General features: G+C 41.8%; 1 protein-coding gene across 3 annotated transcripts; it reads right to left on the reverse strand.

Annotated features, from left to right (window-relative positions):
* Positions 1-255: 255 nt before the first annotated feature.
* On the reverse strand, positions 256-18,666 carry GMFB (glia maturation factor beta). 3 transcript variants are annotated; one of them, XM_063333882.1, is made up of 7 exons: positions 18,565-18,666; positions 16,304-16,400; positions 15,698-15,747; positions 14,672-14,723; positions 13,527-13,607; positions 11,290-11,363; positions 256-482 (listed from the first exon to the last, which is right to left on the reverse strand). In XM_063333882.1, the coding sequence occupies exons 1-7, from the start codon at positions 18,565-18,567 to the stop codon at positions 450-452; spliced, it is 390 nt and encodes a 129-aa protein (XP_063189952.1). In that variant the 5' UTR covers positions 18,568-18,666; the 3' UTR covers positions 256-449. The 3 variants fall into 3 exon arrangements, with proteins under 3 accessions (XP_063189952.1, XP_063189951.1, XP_063189953.1); XM_063333881.1 differs by lacking the exon at positions 256-482 and adding an exon at positions 4,348-8,727; XM_063333883.1 differs by lacking the exon at positions 256-482 and adding an exon at positions 8,739-10,535.
* Positions 18,667-19,796: the final 1,130 nt, after the last annotated feature.

A 19,796-nucleotide genomic window follows, 5' to 3' on the forward strand; every position in this document is an offset into this window, starting at 1 on the left:
CAATTATCTTGCCAGGAAAAGCGGAAGGCAGCTGCAATCTTGCACAACAAAGATTTGCTCGTTCAAGGATTTCTTGTATTACAGATTGTCTTTTTAAGATAACACAAAAGGAAATTAGGGTAGAAATTTAGAAATGTAGAAAAGGGTCTAATCAATTCTCATTTCATTCATTTATTTGGGATCTGAAATCAAACAACCGAGGACCTTCTCAGAACCTCCCCTGATTAAACACTGTAAACAATGCAAGGAGGACACAGCGGCGATCTGGAGATGGCCTACAGCTTTTAATGCACTTTCCTTTTAGCCTGGACTCATCCAGCTTAATCCTGATTGGAATCCCAAGGGAAAATGGCAGTGTCTGTTCACTTCATCTTAAATCCTTCTCAAGTATTTGTTCTTATTGGAAAACAGTCGTATAATCAGTCATAATTCAGCGTATTGCAGTCTGTTCATAAGGAAGATTTAGCTGAAGAAAGGAGACTCTGGAAGATCATGACAACAGTGCTTTGTCAGAGAGCTGGGAGGGAAGATTACAGAGCGATTTCTCTGAATTATCATGGTAGAAATGCACAGGTTAACCACATTCTTCAACATTAAAAATAATATCCCTGGAAAAAGTCATTTCGGTTATAGATATCAAGGAAGAAATCGAATACTGTTGAATGCGGTAATAAAAATCCTGCTGACTGCAATAAAGACTTCGCTTACCGGGTTTTCAGGAGAGGAAAATGTGAATATTTCTCTGCAGTTTAGAAGAGACTCTCCAATATCATTTAGCAGAGGTCACCTTTCTGTGCAGCTTTTAAATACACGTCAAAACCAGCAAAAGCACACAATCTCCCCCACCCACTTAGCTCATTTATGCACTAACAGACATCAGGGTGGAGGATGTCGGTTCGCTGCTCAATCTTTGATCAGTGGGATGAAAAGATCCCTGGACTTGCGAGTGCACCAACTTCCTTTCCAAATCGGCAAACATCCTTTCCTGTTGCGCTAATTAGCTCATCTTTAGAATCCCTGTTTAGACTTTTACCATTACGTATGTGACCACGTAAACAAATTAACGTTATAAATTCCTTTGCACATGAAAGTAAGTCTCAAGAGAAACAAGAATCACATTTAAAACTCAATTGCAAAACACAGACGCTGCCAGACATCTCACCACATCTCATTATGGAATCCACTCGTGGCCTCAATCCCTCCAACATTTACCGTCAGATGGCAACAGTTTTCTTTTAATAGGCTAAATACTGAATACTCAACCTGTCCTTTTAATAACAAGGTTTGTTTTTCTCTTGCTGTGTAGAGCTCCTGTTAATGGCTCTCCATAGAATTCTGAGCCCATGGCATAATATCAGCGTGTAACAGGCAAAGGGACCGATAATTGTTTTTTCAAGAACTATTTTATGATGTGTTTCAGGATTCATCCACTCATTAACAAAGGAAGAGGGGGATTTTCCAAAACACTCTGCATTAGCCTAACTGTAACGGTGATGACTCCGAAAACGTCACGCCTAGTCCTTAGCTCTTCAAAGAATAATTTTAAATTCTGATCCAAAGTGCAGCAATATCATCCTGAATAAACAGAAGCTGAAACCATAGTGTTAGCAATTTAAGATGGTGTTAACTCCGGTACTGAATGACAACACCTAAAAAAGTCTCCCTTGTTAATTATTTCACTGCTAATTGTTTTAGCAGAAACCTGGTCACTGCTGGATATGGTGGGAAGACTGCGTCAAGGCAGAGTCAGGGCAGCTACTCACAGGGACAAATTGAGGCATTCATTCTTCCACCAGCTGTAACATAATTATTGTTTTTGCCCAAAAGGAGGGGAGATACAGGCAACTTCTGCTTTTTATCAAAACAAATAAGCTATTCAGGGCCCAGTGTCTCATCAAAAGCTCGGTTATCACAACCTCATGCTTCCCCCAAGCAGCTCTTGCAGCCCCCAGCAGATCTACAGCACACTTGAAAATTTGGGAGGGAGAAAAAGAGTCAGCATAGGACATAGGAGAGACTTTGGTCTCCCTGTTCTCTCACAGACATCCCTTGCGGCCTTGAGTAGGGCATCTACAGGCCCAACGTGTATTTACACACTGAAATCTCACCAAGTAGGATTTCAAAAGGGTTCATCTACATCTAAATTCCATTACAAACCTTGCTTTTGATCTCTCCAGCTATAGCCGTATTATCAAATCAGCTCAAGGCTCAAGAACAACCGCCCTGGTTGTTCTTAAGATTGAAGTCCTGCCCCACACTGGCTCTAGATCAGCACTAGTTCTGCCATCAGCAACCTCAGGCACCAGGAAGGCTGGCTGCTCACTGCCCTCGTCTGCCTCTCCAGACTACGTGGACAGGGTCATAGAGCCAGCAGCTCCAACATCTTAGGACTAAACTGCAGCAAGGAGAGCAATAGTAGCATCTACGTAGGGAATAAAGATGCAGCAGCTCTCTGTAAAATGAGAAGAGCGCTGCTTCACCTCACAGAGAAAACGTTAGACTGCACTTACAGACCTTGGAACGGGGCCATCCAAGGAAAACAGGGCTACTGAGTGGAGGCCTCTATTTTTCTATTCTTCCAGTAATACAGCTATACAATTTGTTTTGTACTTCTGAACCAAACAATTGCACATTCACAGTTGGAGGTAGGGTATAAATATTATCTCTAGCTGATCCCTTGATCCAGTCGTCCTAGCTGAATTAATCACATTCGCAAATCAATCCAGGATTTGTTGCTGTCAGAGCAGATGGCCAGGCAGACTGCATTTGTGAGCAAGGCGGGCACAATCTACTTCCAATTATCCCACAGTATTTTCCAACAGCAGATATTTAAAATTAGACATTACTTTGAAGAAATACTAAATCTCTCGTTTCTTGTTCAGCTCAGTAAGGGCACTGACCCCTAACTTTCTGCTCTACTTCTGCCCTCTAAGGCCTTAGCGAAGATGTAGGATGGCTGGTGCCCCTTTCCCTTTCAACTGAATATTTTCTGCCCCATTTTCTTCTGCTGTCTTCCCATTTTGTGCAGAAAAGAGGTGACGACAACAGATGCTGTTTGGCATGGGGATTTCAAGGGTGCATCATATTAATTGTCAAGCTCAGTACTGCAGAGGAGGGAAGAGAAGCTGCGTTCATGCTACTAGCTCCCTGCCGTGGCACGTAACAGCAGGAACGGTTAACAGTGTGCCTTTCAAAAAGCCTTGATGGGACTTCCCCATTGCAGTAGTAAATTTGCCGTGAAAGACGGTCACGCTGTTTTCCCAGTGTTCACATCTGTTCTGCATTCAAAGTCTTTCTGGCTGATAATTGCTCTCTTCTCCCTTCTGCCTCCCACTGAGGAGCTGCTGGAACTGTCAGGGGAGTTTCAGCCGAGCTCCATCGTGTTCTGTATGAGATGTCTCACTTATCACCAAAGGTGAATGAGGTTAAGCAACAGTATGTTTACGGTCCCTGAAAGAACGAAACGTGACAGAACACTCCAGAAGAGACAATCCCCCTGGGGTGTGACAAGACAGACCGCACTGATTAACTACATCTAAGTAAATGTATTAAAATAATCTCCTTCACTTTATGGGCGCATTAAAGAAAAGACACAGAGCCTAGTCAAGGTGAGGCCGTACAAGATCCTGCATATACACATTGCAGCGGACAGTCTGGTACCCCCGCAAGATCACATAATCTTAGTATCACCAAAAGGAACAGCAGATATGGAAGAATGCCTGCCAAGTTTATGGCCAAGTTTACACAGACAGAAATACAGTTTTACATGCCAGCAGTGTCCTAACTGCTATCAGAGAATATTCACTGTCTAGAATTTCACCATTTTCCTTCATTTTTACACAAAATGAAAATTGAGTGCTAATAGAAAAATTGAGGTATGTGATTTCTCAGCCTCGTGTTTGACCTTTCAATATAGAGTCCTGGCAGATACAAATGTGTATTAATTGGAGAAATTAAAAGCTAATGCCAGGGCTCCTTGTGCTTCAGGATTCTTGTGTTTATTGAAACACAGCTAGAAACCAAAGCTCCCAACGCCTTGAACACGGCACAAATCAAGGCAGTCCAACACTTTACACAACAGCCCAGAGAGAGGTTGCCAATTCTCCAAGATTGACTGTTGACCCCCAGAGATACAGTTTGAGAACTACAAGTCCTTTTCCTTGCTAAGCTGCAGGAACCTACATGCCTGCATACCTGAATGTTCAGGACTGCTCTTGAGGAACACCAAGGGCTTCCTCTCACGTCCCAGAAAAATTCTCTCTTCTCCAGCAGTTACAAAAAGCCAACAACCACAAGAAGGAAAAGGTACAACTAAGTTCCTTTGACTCCTTCAAGCTTTGGGGTCTCCTTGACAACTACTCTAACACGGTTCAGTTGGCACCTGCACTCTATATTGTATTTCACAGCTCCAGGTTACACCAGGAGCTGTGACCTTGTGGGAGAGGTGCCACATGGAAGTCTAAGTGGCATTGCAGAATGAAAACGAGCGCCCACACTGTCTGGCAGCTCACGCAACTCACACACTGAGTTTTGTGACACAAAGGTGCAAAGCAGCGGAGGAGGATGGCAGTTATCCCACAGGACTGCACCAGCTGCTGTCCTCTCCTCTCCCTTGCTGACAGCCTTCACAGCAGATGGAAAGAGGAATTATTTTAGGTAGGAGAGCAAGTGAGGGAACACATTCGAGATTGAAGACCACACTACAAGTCCAAAGCAAACTCCACGAAGCTGAGAAAAGTCATACCTGGTATTAACAGCTTTTCCCCTGTCAGACACCCATGCTAGATGTGCTACTTTGCAATTAAAACAGGGCAACAGAACCTCTTAATTAAACATTTTATTTAAACCAATACAAGCACCATGCTTAGCAAAAAAAGATTTGGTTTAAAGTAAACATGCAATGTGAACGAGCAGAGACTAAACAGCATATGGAAGTTGTACTGGTTACTGATTTTTTTTCATGGAATTGCCAAATTCTCAAAACTGTCTGTGAACCTCTCGACCTTTTACCACCTGCAGCACTGGTGCCAACCCTGACCTGTCACAGTACATAAGTCACAGAGTCTGGATCACGTAACAAAAGCAGGGGTTGCACTGCGCTGTGCCCCTTCTCACATCCCATCACACCTCCATTTCACAGTTACCAGATGGATGTATCAAAAAAAACATGTTGCATGACATTTCTTTGTTGAGCACACTAAAGCGAGGAAATGAACTCCCTTGCTTTTGCATGTTTGATTCAGACCCCTGTTACCAGTTTAACATTGTTTCTGGACTAGCTATTTTACAGTTAAAGATACAAAAATGTAATCCTGGTACAAATGCATAAGATACTCCTTTGGAGAAGTGAAGAGGTGTCAACACCCCGCATTATTGCCTCCCTTAATAGATCAAAACAGCATTCAGGATACTAGAAACACACTTAAACCATCAAATACCAGCGTTTAATTTTTTTTTGTTAAAAAATATTCAAATAGTACAAGTTCATTTTATGGGCTGACATGCAAACTCATGCTTTAATTCAGCTTATCATCAATTAATAGGATTACAAGAGCTGTATCCCAGCCATCTATTCAATATTTAAAGCAAACCAGATTAATTGTGGCAGAAGACTCCCTTTGAGAGACCTTTAAGTCCAGGCCAAGGATTTTATGGCCAACTTACTAACTCCTGAAAAATAGGAGCTTACAATGGAAAATGCTGACTCTCAGACCTTTAGCTACAAAGGCTCCCATAGGTGGCATTAGTTAATTTATGTTGTCCTTTAGCCTGAACCCTCTTTAGAGATCTGGAAATTCAAGACAAATGTATGATTACAGATGGGCAACTCACTAGTAAAGCACAGTCAGAACATACTGGCTTTCTGAACACGGACACATCTGCCTCCCACTGATCGTAAGGAGAAAGCAGTACGGAAAATAAAGTTCTAAAGATAAGGTGGGAAAAGTATGTTACAAAAACAAATATCTGTGCAGGAAAGATTCTGACATAATTAATGTCTTTGTTTAATCAAGTATTAGCACTACCTGTATCTCAAGAGCCTAGGACAGTAAGCAGCAGACACTTGTGTCAAAACACTGCATTAAAAAGGAAACCACAAACAAGCCCAGAACAGCAAACATCCTCTGCACGCTTATTCTCCAAGTACCTGCACCTGCTTCCTCGCTTCCACAGCTCAGCAAGGGGAAGGAGGTACAGTTTCCCAGCAAGACTGTTTGAAGAATAATACTGGTGGGCTGAACAGCATCAACATCACCTTCCACAAGAAAGTGGGCTTTAATACTCTCATCAGGATTTGTTTGCTTTCTACAGGACTTGAGCGGCAGCACCCAAGGCAGAAAGTCCTTAAGTGGAAGCAGTAAGGACACCTGAAGTGAACCGAGAAGAACTCAGACTGAAGATAAAGTCATAAGTAGCATTATTTCCTCGGCAGAAGGTGGACTGATCCAGAGATGAAGAATCAAATTCAATCATTTGACTGCAGTAGCTCCTCCCTTCTCTTCCCGAGAGAGACAGGCCCCTTTTACAGTTATTGCTGTCAAGACCTGTGCAAGCAGCAGTTGGATGCTGGCAGCCCACCGGTGTACAAAGTACAATGACAAAGATTATTAATCCAGTTTTCCCGACTGCAAATCAAGATGAACGTTACAAGTGGCAGCTTCCATCTCACACATGCTGTACTTTGACATGTCTTACCTTTAGCACAATGCCAACAAAACAAGATTCTTGCTGTTTCCAGACTGATGCTTAGAATTACAGTATTCTTTAAGCCAAAGTCTTATTTATACAATGTTTGTCACAAAAGACATTGTTTTTATTGATCTGTAGTACAGAACGATCAAGCAACAGTTTCATAATCAACATTTTTTTGTCCAGGGAAATGAAATTGCTTTTCCAGTTCAATACACAGAAATTTAATTGTAATTACAAGCATTTCTTTCCTGCACTGAAAGATCAATTTAATTGGATCATTCTAACATGTATTTTTAAAAGCTCCTCTCAAGTCAGATTTATATACAAATAAATGCATAGTAACATCAAACTAAGATGATATTTCCAACACTGAGGACCTCTGCAAATGAATTCCTTGTGATCTTAGAGGAATTAGTGTTTTAACACTAACACAACAGATGTTTGCAAACGAAAAATAAACCTTCTTTCAGCAAAGGTTTCACAGCATGAAATACTGGCCTCCAAATTTAACACTGCATTCCTTCTCACCGAACAGATTTGTTAGGGCAGCTGTATTTTAAGGTACATTATCAACAGGAAGCTGCTCTTACGCAGATACTTGTTCAGCAGCACAACAAACACTCATGAGCAAGATAGTGAGATACTGTCACATGAGTACTCCTTTTGCCACTGCACAGGCTGAACATGTCCCATATCAGACAACTACTCTATTCAATATAAAACAGACCTGTAAAAAGACTGGTCATTTATAAAAGTTAAATACTATTTTCACATTAGAATATTTGCTGTTTCAAAGAGATGAACCGTAAGTAAATCAAAATCAAATTATCACTTATGCAAAAGCTTTATCTGGAATGTAATTTTGACCAACAAGCCGTTAAGAAAGTTAGAGACTGTAATTAAAGTACTCAAAAGCTATATGTGGCCAACTTTTGTAACAAAAGAGATATAAATCATTCATTATTATGAAAAGCTTTAACCTCCTGACTCCTACAAATGGAGTAGATGACTGGAATTTCAAAGAAAATGAGGTTCGCTTTTTTTTTTTAAATAGATGTCAACTGCAACACTAGGCACTAGGAAAAAATGTTACTTGGATTCTTTACCAAAGTTTTTACCAAATTTGTAAGTGGCAGTGTAAAATTCTCAAGTCATTTTAAAGCTAACAAATTAAAGGCACACAGTATTAACAGGTGTCCATATAACAGGAAATGAGCAAAGAGGTAAACTTCATAACAGTGTAATAAGTTATAAATGCAAGACATCTGGTACAAGAGTAACCAGAGTTGTAATTCAGCCCTTAGTTATCACCTAGTTCCTGTAAGACTACATTAGCATGAGAACTGGACAGTCAAAGCTTTGCCCTGAAATTTAGTAAGATTGACTCAGTCAACTGAGGAATTATTGGAATGATAAAAATTAGTTCCAAGAATTTGAGAAAGTTCACGTGGACTTGATGGAAAGTTAAATGGATGGATTTGCTGTACGAGGATTTTGTCTTTTTAATACTAAATGCTTCCAGGGAGTAGTTTTCAAAATTAAGACATTAAGTCAAAAAGTCTGAAACGTTAAGTGACAGTACACAATTTCTGCATATAAATGGCTAGTATATGTCATAAGGATGCATTTGTAGCTCAGAAAAAGTTAGCGTCAGCTTCCAAATTACGTTTGTAGATAATTATAAATCCAGAACTGAACTATTTTAGTTATAGAAATATTAGTCACAAGAGTGCAAAAGGAGTCCCTGCAGAGGAGTATTCCCTTTTAACAGGTACAAATAAGGAAACACCTGCAAAGATGGTTACTTCAAGGAGACAGACCTGCTATTCTTTGCACAAACTTTGCACAAGAGATATACTGCAGGAGACAGATGTAAATACAGTGCATTTTTTAGATGTAAGTATTCATGTCTGGTTCCAGTATTATCAGGATGGTACATAAATACTTATTACAGAGGTTTTCTTAATGGAAGAAGCCCAGTTTCTCACGCAGCCATTCTTCAGTTAAGTCTTCTGTATTTCTTATTTCAAATACCTAAACAAAATTGCATTGTACAAATTCTTGAGGTGGTGATACTTGAAAGGAGTAAGCATACAATGCAATCAATACCTTTCTACACAAGTTGAGCCATAATAAATCAGTGACCAACCTAGACTTTTCATATGCTTTCTTGAAAGGATCGCTTAATATTCTAAAGTAATATCAGTGGAAAATACTCAAGACTAAGTGGCAAGGAATACTACTAACTTGAATAAGAATTCCTTAACTCTTATTTCTAGACTTCATTCTTCTCCTTTAAGAATACGCGAGAACAGCACATGTACTACATTTTAAAGTTACTCTGAAATGGCACCATCTCACATGCAGTATCTCAGCAACAAGATTGTCTATTTGAAGGATACAAATGAATTTAACCTCTGGGCTGAATTAAGCCTAAAGTTCAGGAAGTTTGCTCAGCCCAAGACAGTTATTCCTTCTTTGAACTGAAATAAATCTATAGTATCCAGTACCACAATGTTTTCCCTGTAAGAAACAAGCCCGGGACACCTCAGAATAGAAAACTTTCAAAACAACCCCAGAAACCACCAACCCAAAGCTTTATGGAAGTCGTAAAGCTTTAACAGCCTTGAAGGAGAAAACAAGACCAAAGACACCAATATACTCTTTATATTATATACGGGCAAGTAACTGGGGTAGGAGGGGGGGCTGCCCTTTTTTTTTTTTTTTTAATACCCTTGAGGAGAGGCTAAGTTAAATCTGTATTGCTAACTAGAGCCTTTGAGATGCCCACAAATGGCTCATCTCTTCAGAAGAATCAGGTAAGTACATTTTACAAATCCACACGCCTTCAAAGCCTCCTTCTAGGCAATGAAAACAAGAAAAATATTTTAACTGGAGACTGCTGTTACTATTCTGACAACACTAAAAATAAAGCCATGTTAGCATTAAATCAGTTATCTGCCCTTCAAATGGTATGGATTACATAGACACAAAAAGCATGCTCAAGCCAACAGAATGGAGGAGATTTTGTAAGACTCAAAACAAGCTTCTCAGTGAAACTGCTGTTTGGAATGATCTTCCTATTTAGTCCTGTCCTCAGCCATTTTACCATTTTAATCTTCTTCAGGAAACAATTCAAGTTTTCTGTCTTTCCTTCCTCATTTCTCATCTCTGCTGGAGTGGGGCCTGGACACTGCTTCTTGTACTCAGACAGTGATCCACTAGTATCAGCTAATATTGGTGTGGTGTTTTTTTTTTTTTAGGTAAAAGATAAGGGGAAAACCCAAAATTCAGTTAGAAGAACAGAATAGCTTAACAGAAGGCAAGCTAACATTCAAAGGACTGAAAAAATAAGAGGATTCGGTTGAGTCACATGCAGAAATTGCACCAGGAGGAAGTCACAGCATGAGCTAAAATGAAACATTTTAGCTAAAATGAAACAGTGAGTAGCAAGAATAAAGCACGTTTGAAGGGCAAGTAAGCAACCCGAACTGGACACAGGCTATCTTCTCCACCGTCAGAAGGAAAATGATCGTGGCCCTCTATATTCACTCCTCGGCTTTCATTCAAAAGCCTTTCAGACTGAATTTCTCCCACTTGACAGGTAAGACTAACTCCAATACAGCTAGTCCCCAGGTTTTCACCTCCTCCTCCTCAAGCCTTCCTTCTCACTCACTGAAAACAGCCTTCCTCCTGATGGAATTCTTTTCTATCAAAGATGCTAAAGTTCTCAGGCCTCTAAGATGCAGTTTCAACAAACAGAAGATTTCTTGGGGCTGTACTGATTGCTTCCACCATCTTATCTTCTGCTTCCTTCCTATTTACTCCTGTCAACTTGATGCCTAATTTAAAACAGAGAGGTCTTTCTTACAAGGTACAGCTAGAAGAGGTAGAAGTTCACAGTTCTCTTATTGCCCCAATATACATTTTTAATGGAATGTTAAAGTACTCAGTCAGGATAAGGAAGACCAAAAGGGAATGGTGAGGTCATTTCACATTGTATGAAAAACCTGAAGTGAACACTAACTCTAAAACTTTAGTAACTCTAGATGCCAATTAAGCAGAGATTTCAAAGATCTCCAAAATGACAATTTGGTAGCAATTTTTTTTTTTTAAATATATATACACACCTAGGCCTACTGAATGCAGTGATTTCTTCTGGTCTCAGTAGTGGAGGAGGCCAACACAGGAAGATTTAGAATTGTTCAGCACTTTGGCACATGTTATTTATTCTGAAGGCTATGTTCTGCAAACATACAACCCCATGCAGCAAAACCAGTCAGCACCACACCGTACTAAGACTTCAGTCTATTCTTCCCATCAATAAATCCATTTCCCAAAGTAAAGACATCCATCTGGATGGATGGTCTACCGATGGACATCTCTAGTTTTAGAGAACACTGTTCTTCCTGTACCCTAAAACTCTACATAGCCCTGCATATACTCCTCTGTTTAGTCTTCCTAAAACAGAATCTGTTCACTGTAATTACAAAGTCTCATAACACCCTTCTTGCGATAGGTTCAAGCAAGACACAAAACAGCTTTTGCAATCCGCATTTAAGGGGGGAGACAGTTATTTCAACTAGTCAATTATACCTTAGTGAGTTCAGCTGTCTGTACAAGCTTATTCTTGCTTCCAGCATACATCATCTGCTGTTCAGGCTTACATCCTGTAGTTGTGTGGAAAAAAGAGAGGTTGTTTAGTTATTTTGACTGCAACACTTTAAAAATAAGATATTTTTTTTTTAAAGAAACCAAACTGAAAGCTAAAGTCTCCATTCAGAAAAGTGACCTATTTCTTTATATACATTATCATCCTTGCTCTTACTTTCGTATCTAGTACTTGAAAAACATTTCCAGAAGTAATACAGGCTGAATTGGTGGTCTCAAGATGTACCTGCATTTCTGCTTAGAGCTAACATCAAGCATTGCAGCAGTCAAACTTGAATCACAGCAGCCAACAAAGCAGTAGTACCTCCCGCCACTACAGCAGTGTGCTGATTACACTACATCCAATTCTTTGCCCTCTTGCTATTTCTGGAAGATTCCCATGTCTTTCCTAGTTACATTTACACAGATCTTTATAGCATATGCCTTTGAGCCCCAGTCAAACTGAGAACAAATCAAGTCAGTTTGAATTTATTGTTTTTTCTCTGAATCTCTCCCCAAATCCCCCAATTGGTAGCTCAAAACAACTCCCTCCCCTCCCCCCGCCCCAAGAACTTCAGTTACAGTTGAAGTTAACTGCTGTTTAGAGGCCCAACTAATGGTTCATTGTTTCTGACTCCAGTGTAAGTCTAACCACTAACTTCAGGTTGCAGAAAAATTTTTCAAACAGAAAACCTCAAGGGAAAGAAAAAAGGCTTTTCTTTAGAAGTTAAGCAACTTAAGTTCAGAAGTTTCTAGATGAGTGTACTTTTAAATCTTACCACCCATAAACAACATTGCCTAAGCTCCCTTTCCCTATGAAGTCTGCCTGCTTTGCCATTTCAAGGTCTCCCAGGCAGATTTTAACTGCTGTTCTAACTCACAAAACATCTATCCTTCAGAAGAAAAGTAACACCCATAACATTCATACAAAGATTCTTGCTAGTTGCTAAACTCTTTTACCTACCTAGTTATTCCACTTCTGAGTAATGAAGGGTAAAACAATGCAATCAGTTTATCTTCTAGAGGATAATCCAGTAATACCAGCAAGCTACCCTACTACAATTCAGAACACAGTGGAAGCCACAGCAGCAATTCACCTCTGTAAGTCGAAATCAAACCGCAGTTTATTTGGCTTCTATTAAAATTACACAGTTCCCTGCGCAGGTGTTTATGTTGAGGGTTGCTGTGACACAAGCAGAGGAAGCTATTGCTCTATATAAACTTGGCAGGACCCAAGATTAGAGTCTCTTTCTCCTTGAACATAGTCTGTTCACCCAGCACTTTCACCTGCCCAGATCGGGGTCATGGAACCCTCTTTTCCTCTTTTTCACCCATAGTTGTGACAGCTCTTTCACATCATAGCACTGTTTGGAGACATCCTCTGTTGCTGCCAATTGTACATAGGCCCCCTGGAAAACCCTCCTCTCTAATCCCATCCTAACCCTTTTACAGAGTCCTGTTCCTTTCATGGGTAGGTAGATAGGCGTTCCCACGCCCTTCTGAGAAGGAGAGGAGTTTCTTCCCACCCAGTCACTAACATCCAAATAGCAAAATGGACAGAACTGAACAGAAACCCTTAGGAACAGAGGTGGCATCTTCCAGCCCTCTCCTCACCCATTTTCTGAGCCTTGTCTGGTCATATTTTGAGGCTTCCCTAAGATTTGAGGAGAGAGTGACAGGAAACAGGGTAAACCTACATGAATAGACGCAGAGCACTCCAGAGTCCTTTCCTTTACAGAAGGGTGTTGCTACACACACCACCATAGGGGGCAGGCTCATTTAGAAAGACACCTTTTGGTGAGCTATGCAGGAAACTAACATTTCTGCTCAGTCTTCAGAAATGGAAAAGAGAATCTCTTCTGCCATACTTCCTAAGTGCCCTAAACGTAAACCCCAGAGGCAGTGGAAACCTTTAGCAACTAGGGAGATCTGGGCAGATTAACGCATCTACACTTGTAATGAGCTGATGGTGAAGATGGAGCTAATGCACTAACGATTTCCATCTGCCGAAGAAAGTCTCCAGATAACGCCATAGCTTTACAGTGCCTTGCTTCCAACAGTGGCATAACCAAATCCAGCCTTAAGCATCTGAACCTCTATTCAAGCATTAAGCACTCATTTTATCTTCCACAGCAAAGAACATTTACAACACACAGTAGCTACCATTCACAGTGTTCACTCACCAACTGGACTGGAGAAGATAAAGCACAATGGATAAGAAACTCTTCCATCATCATGCTGATACTTGTAACTATACACAATAAATGTTTTTTCTGAGGTTAAAGAAACTAAGAAATCAATGATTTTGTTAGGATATAGGCCTCAGTTATCAGAGGCTGACACAGGCACATATAAGTCTTGCATTCTAGATGATGCTTTACATTTGATAAGTAGTCTCGCTGTTCTCCTGTTTTCACTTCCATATTTGACTTTCAGAACTGACCCCGCCTGTCTTTACCAACCTCTGCCAGAGCTGTGTGCGAGGGCTGTCTCAGAGACATAAAAATCACCCTTTCATCACAAATATTCCTCTTCCAGCTTTGTAAAAAGACTTCCCACACCCACCAATGTGTTTCTGGCTTAATGAAAGCCAAAGTCTTTCTTTGCAGACTAAGCACTTCATTGTTTCAGGTGTTTTGCTGAATGTCAGCTCAAGTTTTAGCTAGGACTTCTGATTCATAACGTCCTACTGCACTATGGTCATGAAAGGAAAGATTCAGCATGGCACGTGGAATAGTGCCAGCCAGCTTTTGAGAATAACGAAGGCAGATATTTTCTCCGCTTATAACTTAAGTAGTCCTCTTATTTCACCTAGGTGAAGAATAATTTACTTGTCCCTCTTTTTTTTTTTTCCTTTTTTTTTTTTTAAATACAAGGATTCTTCCCTAGATCACATACCTACAGCACTCCTACAATCAGTAACTGGGGCAAAATACCAAGGGCCACATGCTGAGAAAGTACCAAACCAAATCCTAAGTTACACAGGCACTTTTCTATATTTAGAATTAGCCACATACAAAGCTGGTACATTTTACTCACTACTTCACATTAACAGCAGCATGGCTTTGCTTTACTTCCACAAAAATTATATAGTCTAAAAGGAAATAAAAATCTCAGGAAAGGCTTAAATGTGTCAGTCATTGTTTCAACAAGTGGGACAACCATTCAGTGCATCATCAGAACTGATCCCCAGGTTATCTCACAAATAAAATATCAGCAAAGTCACACTACAGGCAAGTATTGGCCTAAAAAGGTGAAGTCCGACTCTGAACATTTTGAACAGCTTCCAGGAGTGAGTAAGACCAAATGCCAGCAGCACAAGAAGGATATCGAGGTTGTCTCTCAGGCAGCTCATCTTTTAGTTCGTCAGGAGAAATACCCTGGTAACATTAAACACAAGCAATATTTGAAGAAATGATCTTGCACCTGAAGGTATACTATGAAGACTAAAGCAGAATAATGGAACAGTGAAACAGCTGCAAGTTAGATGTACATCTACAGTTGAACTGATAACAATCTCTCACACAAATTACTAGAGCAGTTTAGGAAGATTTGTGTGCTCATAGGTTCCTATGACTAAACACAGAATTAATGTTAGCATGAATAATCATCCCTATTTTAGGCATAATGAGTTTAGAAAACATTTTGGTCTCTAGTTGGATATGCTGGCAGCTACCATGCTTTTCTAACTCTAGTGCTAAACAGAAGTAAGCAAGCACAGACCAACAAGTATTTGTTAAAATCAGCTACATAAATGGTGCTTTTGAAAAAGTCACTCCTTCCTCCTTGAGCGAGCAAAAAAAAAAAAAAAAAAGAGAGTCCTCATTCTATGCAGATATTACATTAACTTCTACATTCTAGGAAATAAGAGCTACGGTTAATGCTCAAATCCCTGGGAAGGATTTAATTTTGCCCTATGTATCATTAAGAAATACTACATGCTGGGCTGACCTTATTATGCCACCTATCAAATTTAGAGTCTGCAGAGGATTAGCAATCCTAGCTCCTAATTGATGGCAGATCAGCTCAGAGGCAAATATGCAGATCTACGTGGAAACACAGCAGAAATCTCTTCAAAAAGCCAGCAGGTGACAAAGATGCTTTTTACATAGTTGTATCATAACAGCTTTAGAATAACTTTTTTTGCACAATTAATTAGTCAACTCAATTGCTTCTGCATAGCTCCACTATTAATAGTGCTGTGCTTTACATGCAGAGTGACCATGCATTTAAATAAGCTCATGACCCAAATTAGATTAAGAGTTTGATAACAATTTGAAACTAAGGCAGTACCTTAGAGACAACAATACATTGCAGGCTGAAGATACTCTTATTTACAATTCATTTAACAAACCTCATGCTCCTCATCCAGTACCACCAACTGCTTATCCTTGTCGATTTTCACTATAAATCAAAATAAAACGTAGATCAATGTTTTTTCAATGCATTTATACATTGCATGCACAAAGCTTTTTAACATTCCCCCACAAGTATATTCCCTGAGCTTCCATTCTGCTTCTTCAGTCCAACCCATGACTTCACAAAATCACTGAAGTCACGAGAAGTGCATAGTCTAAGGACTGTTCATTGCAACACACTCTTCTCAAATTTCAAAGACAGAAATGTCAAACTCCCCTACCCAAAGGGTACAAAACTTACAAAGTCAAAATGACTGTGCCTTGACAACATTTTTTACTATTATTGTACAAGCAGTGGTCGACTCAGACACAATTTTGTACAAATACTCTACTAAGAGTAGATGAAGTTTTGTATCGTAAGAACAGTGTTGCTTTATGGTTAAAATTACAGGCAGAATTGGAAGCACTGAAGTTCATACAAGAAACAGCCTCTTGGCTCACATTTTACCTGTTACAGTAGCAACTTTACATGGGAAGGAGAAAGAGGAGACAGGATTTTCTGCAAGACCTTGTGATTTTTGTCAGACATGTTTTTAACTTACTTATAATGGCAGCATTGTTGGTTTCTTTACGAAACCGGAATTTTCTCAGTTTCTCCACCAGGTCTTCAGCAACATCACAAACCACCAGAGATTCACTCTACAGAAAGGAAATGGCAGAGGGGAGGGAAAGATAAATCTTTCTAGTAAACCAGAAAAAATTCCCACGGCATGCATATGCACGCATAAACCCTACTAGAGTAGAACTGCATGCAACTTGTCTAGTTTTCATAAACTAGAAAAACCATGGATGAAAGCAGTTTTTAAAACAAATGAAAGAACACTTATCAGTCTTAATATCCCTCCTCGGTGTTAACTGTGTGAAGCCACATAGTTAACCAGAAATATTTTGTTAGCTATTCCTGAAATGGGATCATTCTCATAGGTCCTAGAAGTAAACAAATCTAACAGTTCATTTGCCAAGACAAGTCCCGAAATAAGGAAGCCCCTTCGAGTGGCAGTAAAGTGGCTATAGTAATTTAAGCATTTAAAATAATAGGAGCTAACTATGAGCATTTCAGAAGAACACAGACAGTAATCAAGGGTCACTGCCTATTTTTATCCACAAAAACATTAACTGAACTGTTGAGATATACACACGTAGACATCTTAATCAAAAAGCATGCATACTTTTCCCCCATGTGCTTGTATGTCACTAACTCCAAGTTTTCAGAAGAAATGTCCAGATAACATATTAGTCACCACACTGAAGATGGGGAAGGAAATGATTATTTCACAAGCAACTGTGCAGGTTATCTTCCCTTACACATGCAATTTTTAAACTGTACCAAGCCAACCACTGCCATTTCCTGAGCAACATTTTATACACACAACCTCTATTTCCACAGTTAAGAGATGTATGGCAGCTAGACAAAGAAGAGTTATTTAACATCTCCAGCTTATTCACATTATTGTATTTTTAAATTCCTAAGGTGTCAAGGCTTTTGTGCCAAAACTGTATTTCAAGACTTCTTTTAAAAAAATGTGCAAATAAAAAATATCTGCAAGATTACCTACCACAAACTCTACTAAAGAGCTGTTTAATTGAGACAAATCACTGCTTACTATTTAAACTCTGAGTTCTGCTTCCTCCTGTTCAACACTGGCTTGTTTGTGAGATTTTCCTCAAAAAGCAGAGCAATGTCTCTCCTTCCCCACTTCCTTGGAAATACCCTATGTTTGTTGTTACTCCTAAAAAGAATTCTACCTTGACGGAATTCTGGCACAGTGTCTTGTGCCTCTGCTTCCTTTTAACAGCTGGAGAGGAAATCAGGCTCTGCTGCGACAGGACAGGTCAAGCACTGTGTGTGCAGTCCTCACTATATTGCTTGTTTCATATGACTCTATGATTCATTATTTTGCTTGTTTCCCCCTGAACTTTACAGATTGTTCTTGGCTCCCTCTGATCCACAAATATCATTAAAAGCCACTCTCACTATTTCAGGAGGTCTCTACTTAAAAAAAACACACACAACAGAAATCAAGGATGCATTTTAAAGTTGAAGTTATATGCTGTATCAAATGCTTTGTTCTGAAGGAAGCATTTCTCCCAGTCTTCGGGGCTCAGCAGTTTCCTAACACCTTCCAGCAGACACTGCAGGGTAAGCAGTTCATACCTGTGCAGCCACACAAATATAAATCCTTAAAAGAAGCCAAAGGCTGTGCCTGCAAAGCACATGGTGACATCAGATTCAGAGCAGCTACTGGGGCTAAGCTCGGCTGAATAAAAACTAAAGAAAGTCAAGCCAAGAGAAAGGAGGACTGCACGGATAGCAGGCACACCCGCCAAACAGCGCAGTGGGGGGTGTTGCTGCCGGTTAACCTCAGCCACCATTGATAACAACGTTATACGTCCAAGATTTTCAGAAGCCGATGCAGCCCCCTGCCCAACGGGTCATGATTTCCTTTTTGAAAAGCTGTTTCTTCGCTCCCACCCCGCAGGCTGCCAGCGCCCAGCACAAAACAACCGAGGAGGTGCTTTTCCCGGCGGGCCAACAGGTGAGACGGGCCGGGCCAGCGGAGCTCCTCACGGCGGCACCTCCACCCCCATCCCGAAGGGCACCGGCCGGCCCTGAGGAGAGCCCTGCCCGCCCCCGCCGCTCCGAAGGCACCTGCTCTCCCCTCGCAACTTCCTCCCCGGCCCGCCGAGCCCGGCCGCCCCTCCCGCCTCAGCGGGGGACACCCTGCCCCCCAAGGCCGTGGAGGACGGTCAGGCTCCCCAGTGCCCTGTCCCGGTCCCCTCAGGCAGCGCGTGCTCCTCTCACCATCTTGCGCGCGCGCAACCGCCCAACCACCACCGCTCGCGCGCCAACAACGGAAACCGCCGCCCGCCGCCGCCGCCTCCTCCTCCTCCCGACTGAGCTGCGCACCCCACTGCACCTGCGCGGCCCAAACCCCGCCTCCCGCCTCTCTTCTAGCCAATCAGCATCGCTGCCCCAGCCGGGCCGGCAGCACCTTCCCCCTCCCTCCCCGCCTACGGGTAGCGGGAAGGTTCAAGGGTCCGCCTAGAGTGGCGCACGTGCCGCTGCGCCTCAGGGGAGGGAGGGGGTTAAGGGGCGCGTGCCGCCGCGCCACGTGACGCCCCGGCCTCGCACCCAGCTGCGCCCCGCCCCGTTGCCATGGCGCCGAGGTTCCGCCCCCTCCTCCCCGCGGAGTCATGGCAACGGGGCGGGGCCGCGTGCGAGCGGCAGGCGCGCGTCCCCTCAGGGCCGGCCTCTGAGCGGCGGGAGAAATGGGTTCAGGATGGGGGAATTCGGCTTCTCAGCGGCTCAGGTGCCACCAGGGTGACAAGGGCTGACTGTTTAAACCCTCATCCACACGCCGGGCCGGGATATCAGCCCGCGAGCGGGGTCAGGAGCAGGTTCAGGGCGGGTAACTGTATTAAGACGAGGCCATTGAGGCCTACTGGGAACTTCACATCCTTTACAAAAACACCAGAGAATACACACAGAAAAATGACGGTTAAAAAAGCCTCAGCTGGGATGCCTGTCTCAATAAAGATGAAAAAAATTCAAGCATGAGGTAGAAAGGAGACTTGGCAAGCTCTGCTGCTCTTGGTACTTCTTGTAGTCCTGGTTTGAGTGACACAAGATTAATTTATCTTTCAGTAATTTTACTTTTCAGGAAAGTATCTTCTAATGCTTGGGAAAACTGCATTTTTAGAAGACTCTAGTGGCTGAATTGGTGAAAATGTTTACTTTATAGCCAGCTCTGGTGTGGGGGTTTCAAGGTCTCAGTGTTTTCGAGCTCACCAGGTGCAGGGACGAGGAGGAGCGAGACCCAGGCACTTGCCCCAAGCTGCCAACAGGATTATTTCATACCATGAATGTCACATTCAATACAAATTACACACTTTGCTGAGGAGTTCTCTCTCACTCTCCCTTGATAGTGGTGGTCCAGAGAACTCTCCCTGGTGCCGGAGCCCTGAGCCCTTCCCTTCCCTCTGAAGCCGCAGCGCTCGCAGTGTCCCACATTGGCTGTCCCTGCTGGGAGTGCA

Source organism: Chroicocephalus ridibundus, chromosome 4 (genome assembly GCF_963924245.1).
Source record: "Chroicocephalus ridibundus chromosome 4, bChrRid1.1, whole genome shotgun sequence".
NCBI lineage: Eukaryota > Metazoa > Chordata > Aves > Charadriiformes > Laridae > Chroicocephalus > Chroicocephalus ridibundus.

What these genes read in the sequence shown, in the direction of transcription:
- GMFB (XM_063333881.1), bottom strand. An exon ending in CAACAATGCTGCCATTATAA is followed by an intron (nt 15,748 to 16,303) that starts GTAAGTTAAAAA and finishes TTTGATTTATAG; the next exon opens with TGAAAATCGACAAGGATAAG. An exon ending in GCCTGAGAGACAACCTCGAT is followed by an intron (nt 13,608 to 14,671) that starts ATCCTTCTTGTG and finishes CAGAAAAAACAT; the next exon opens with TTATTGTGTATAGTTACAAG.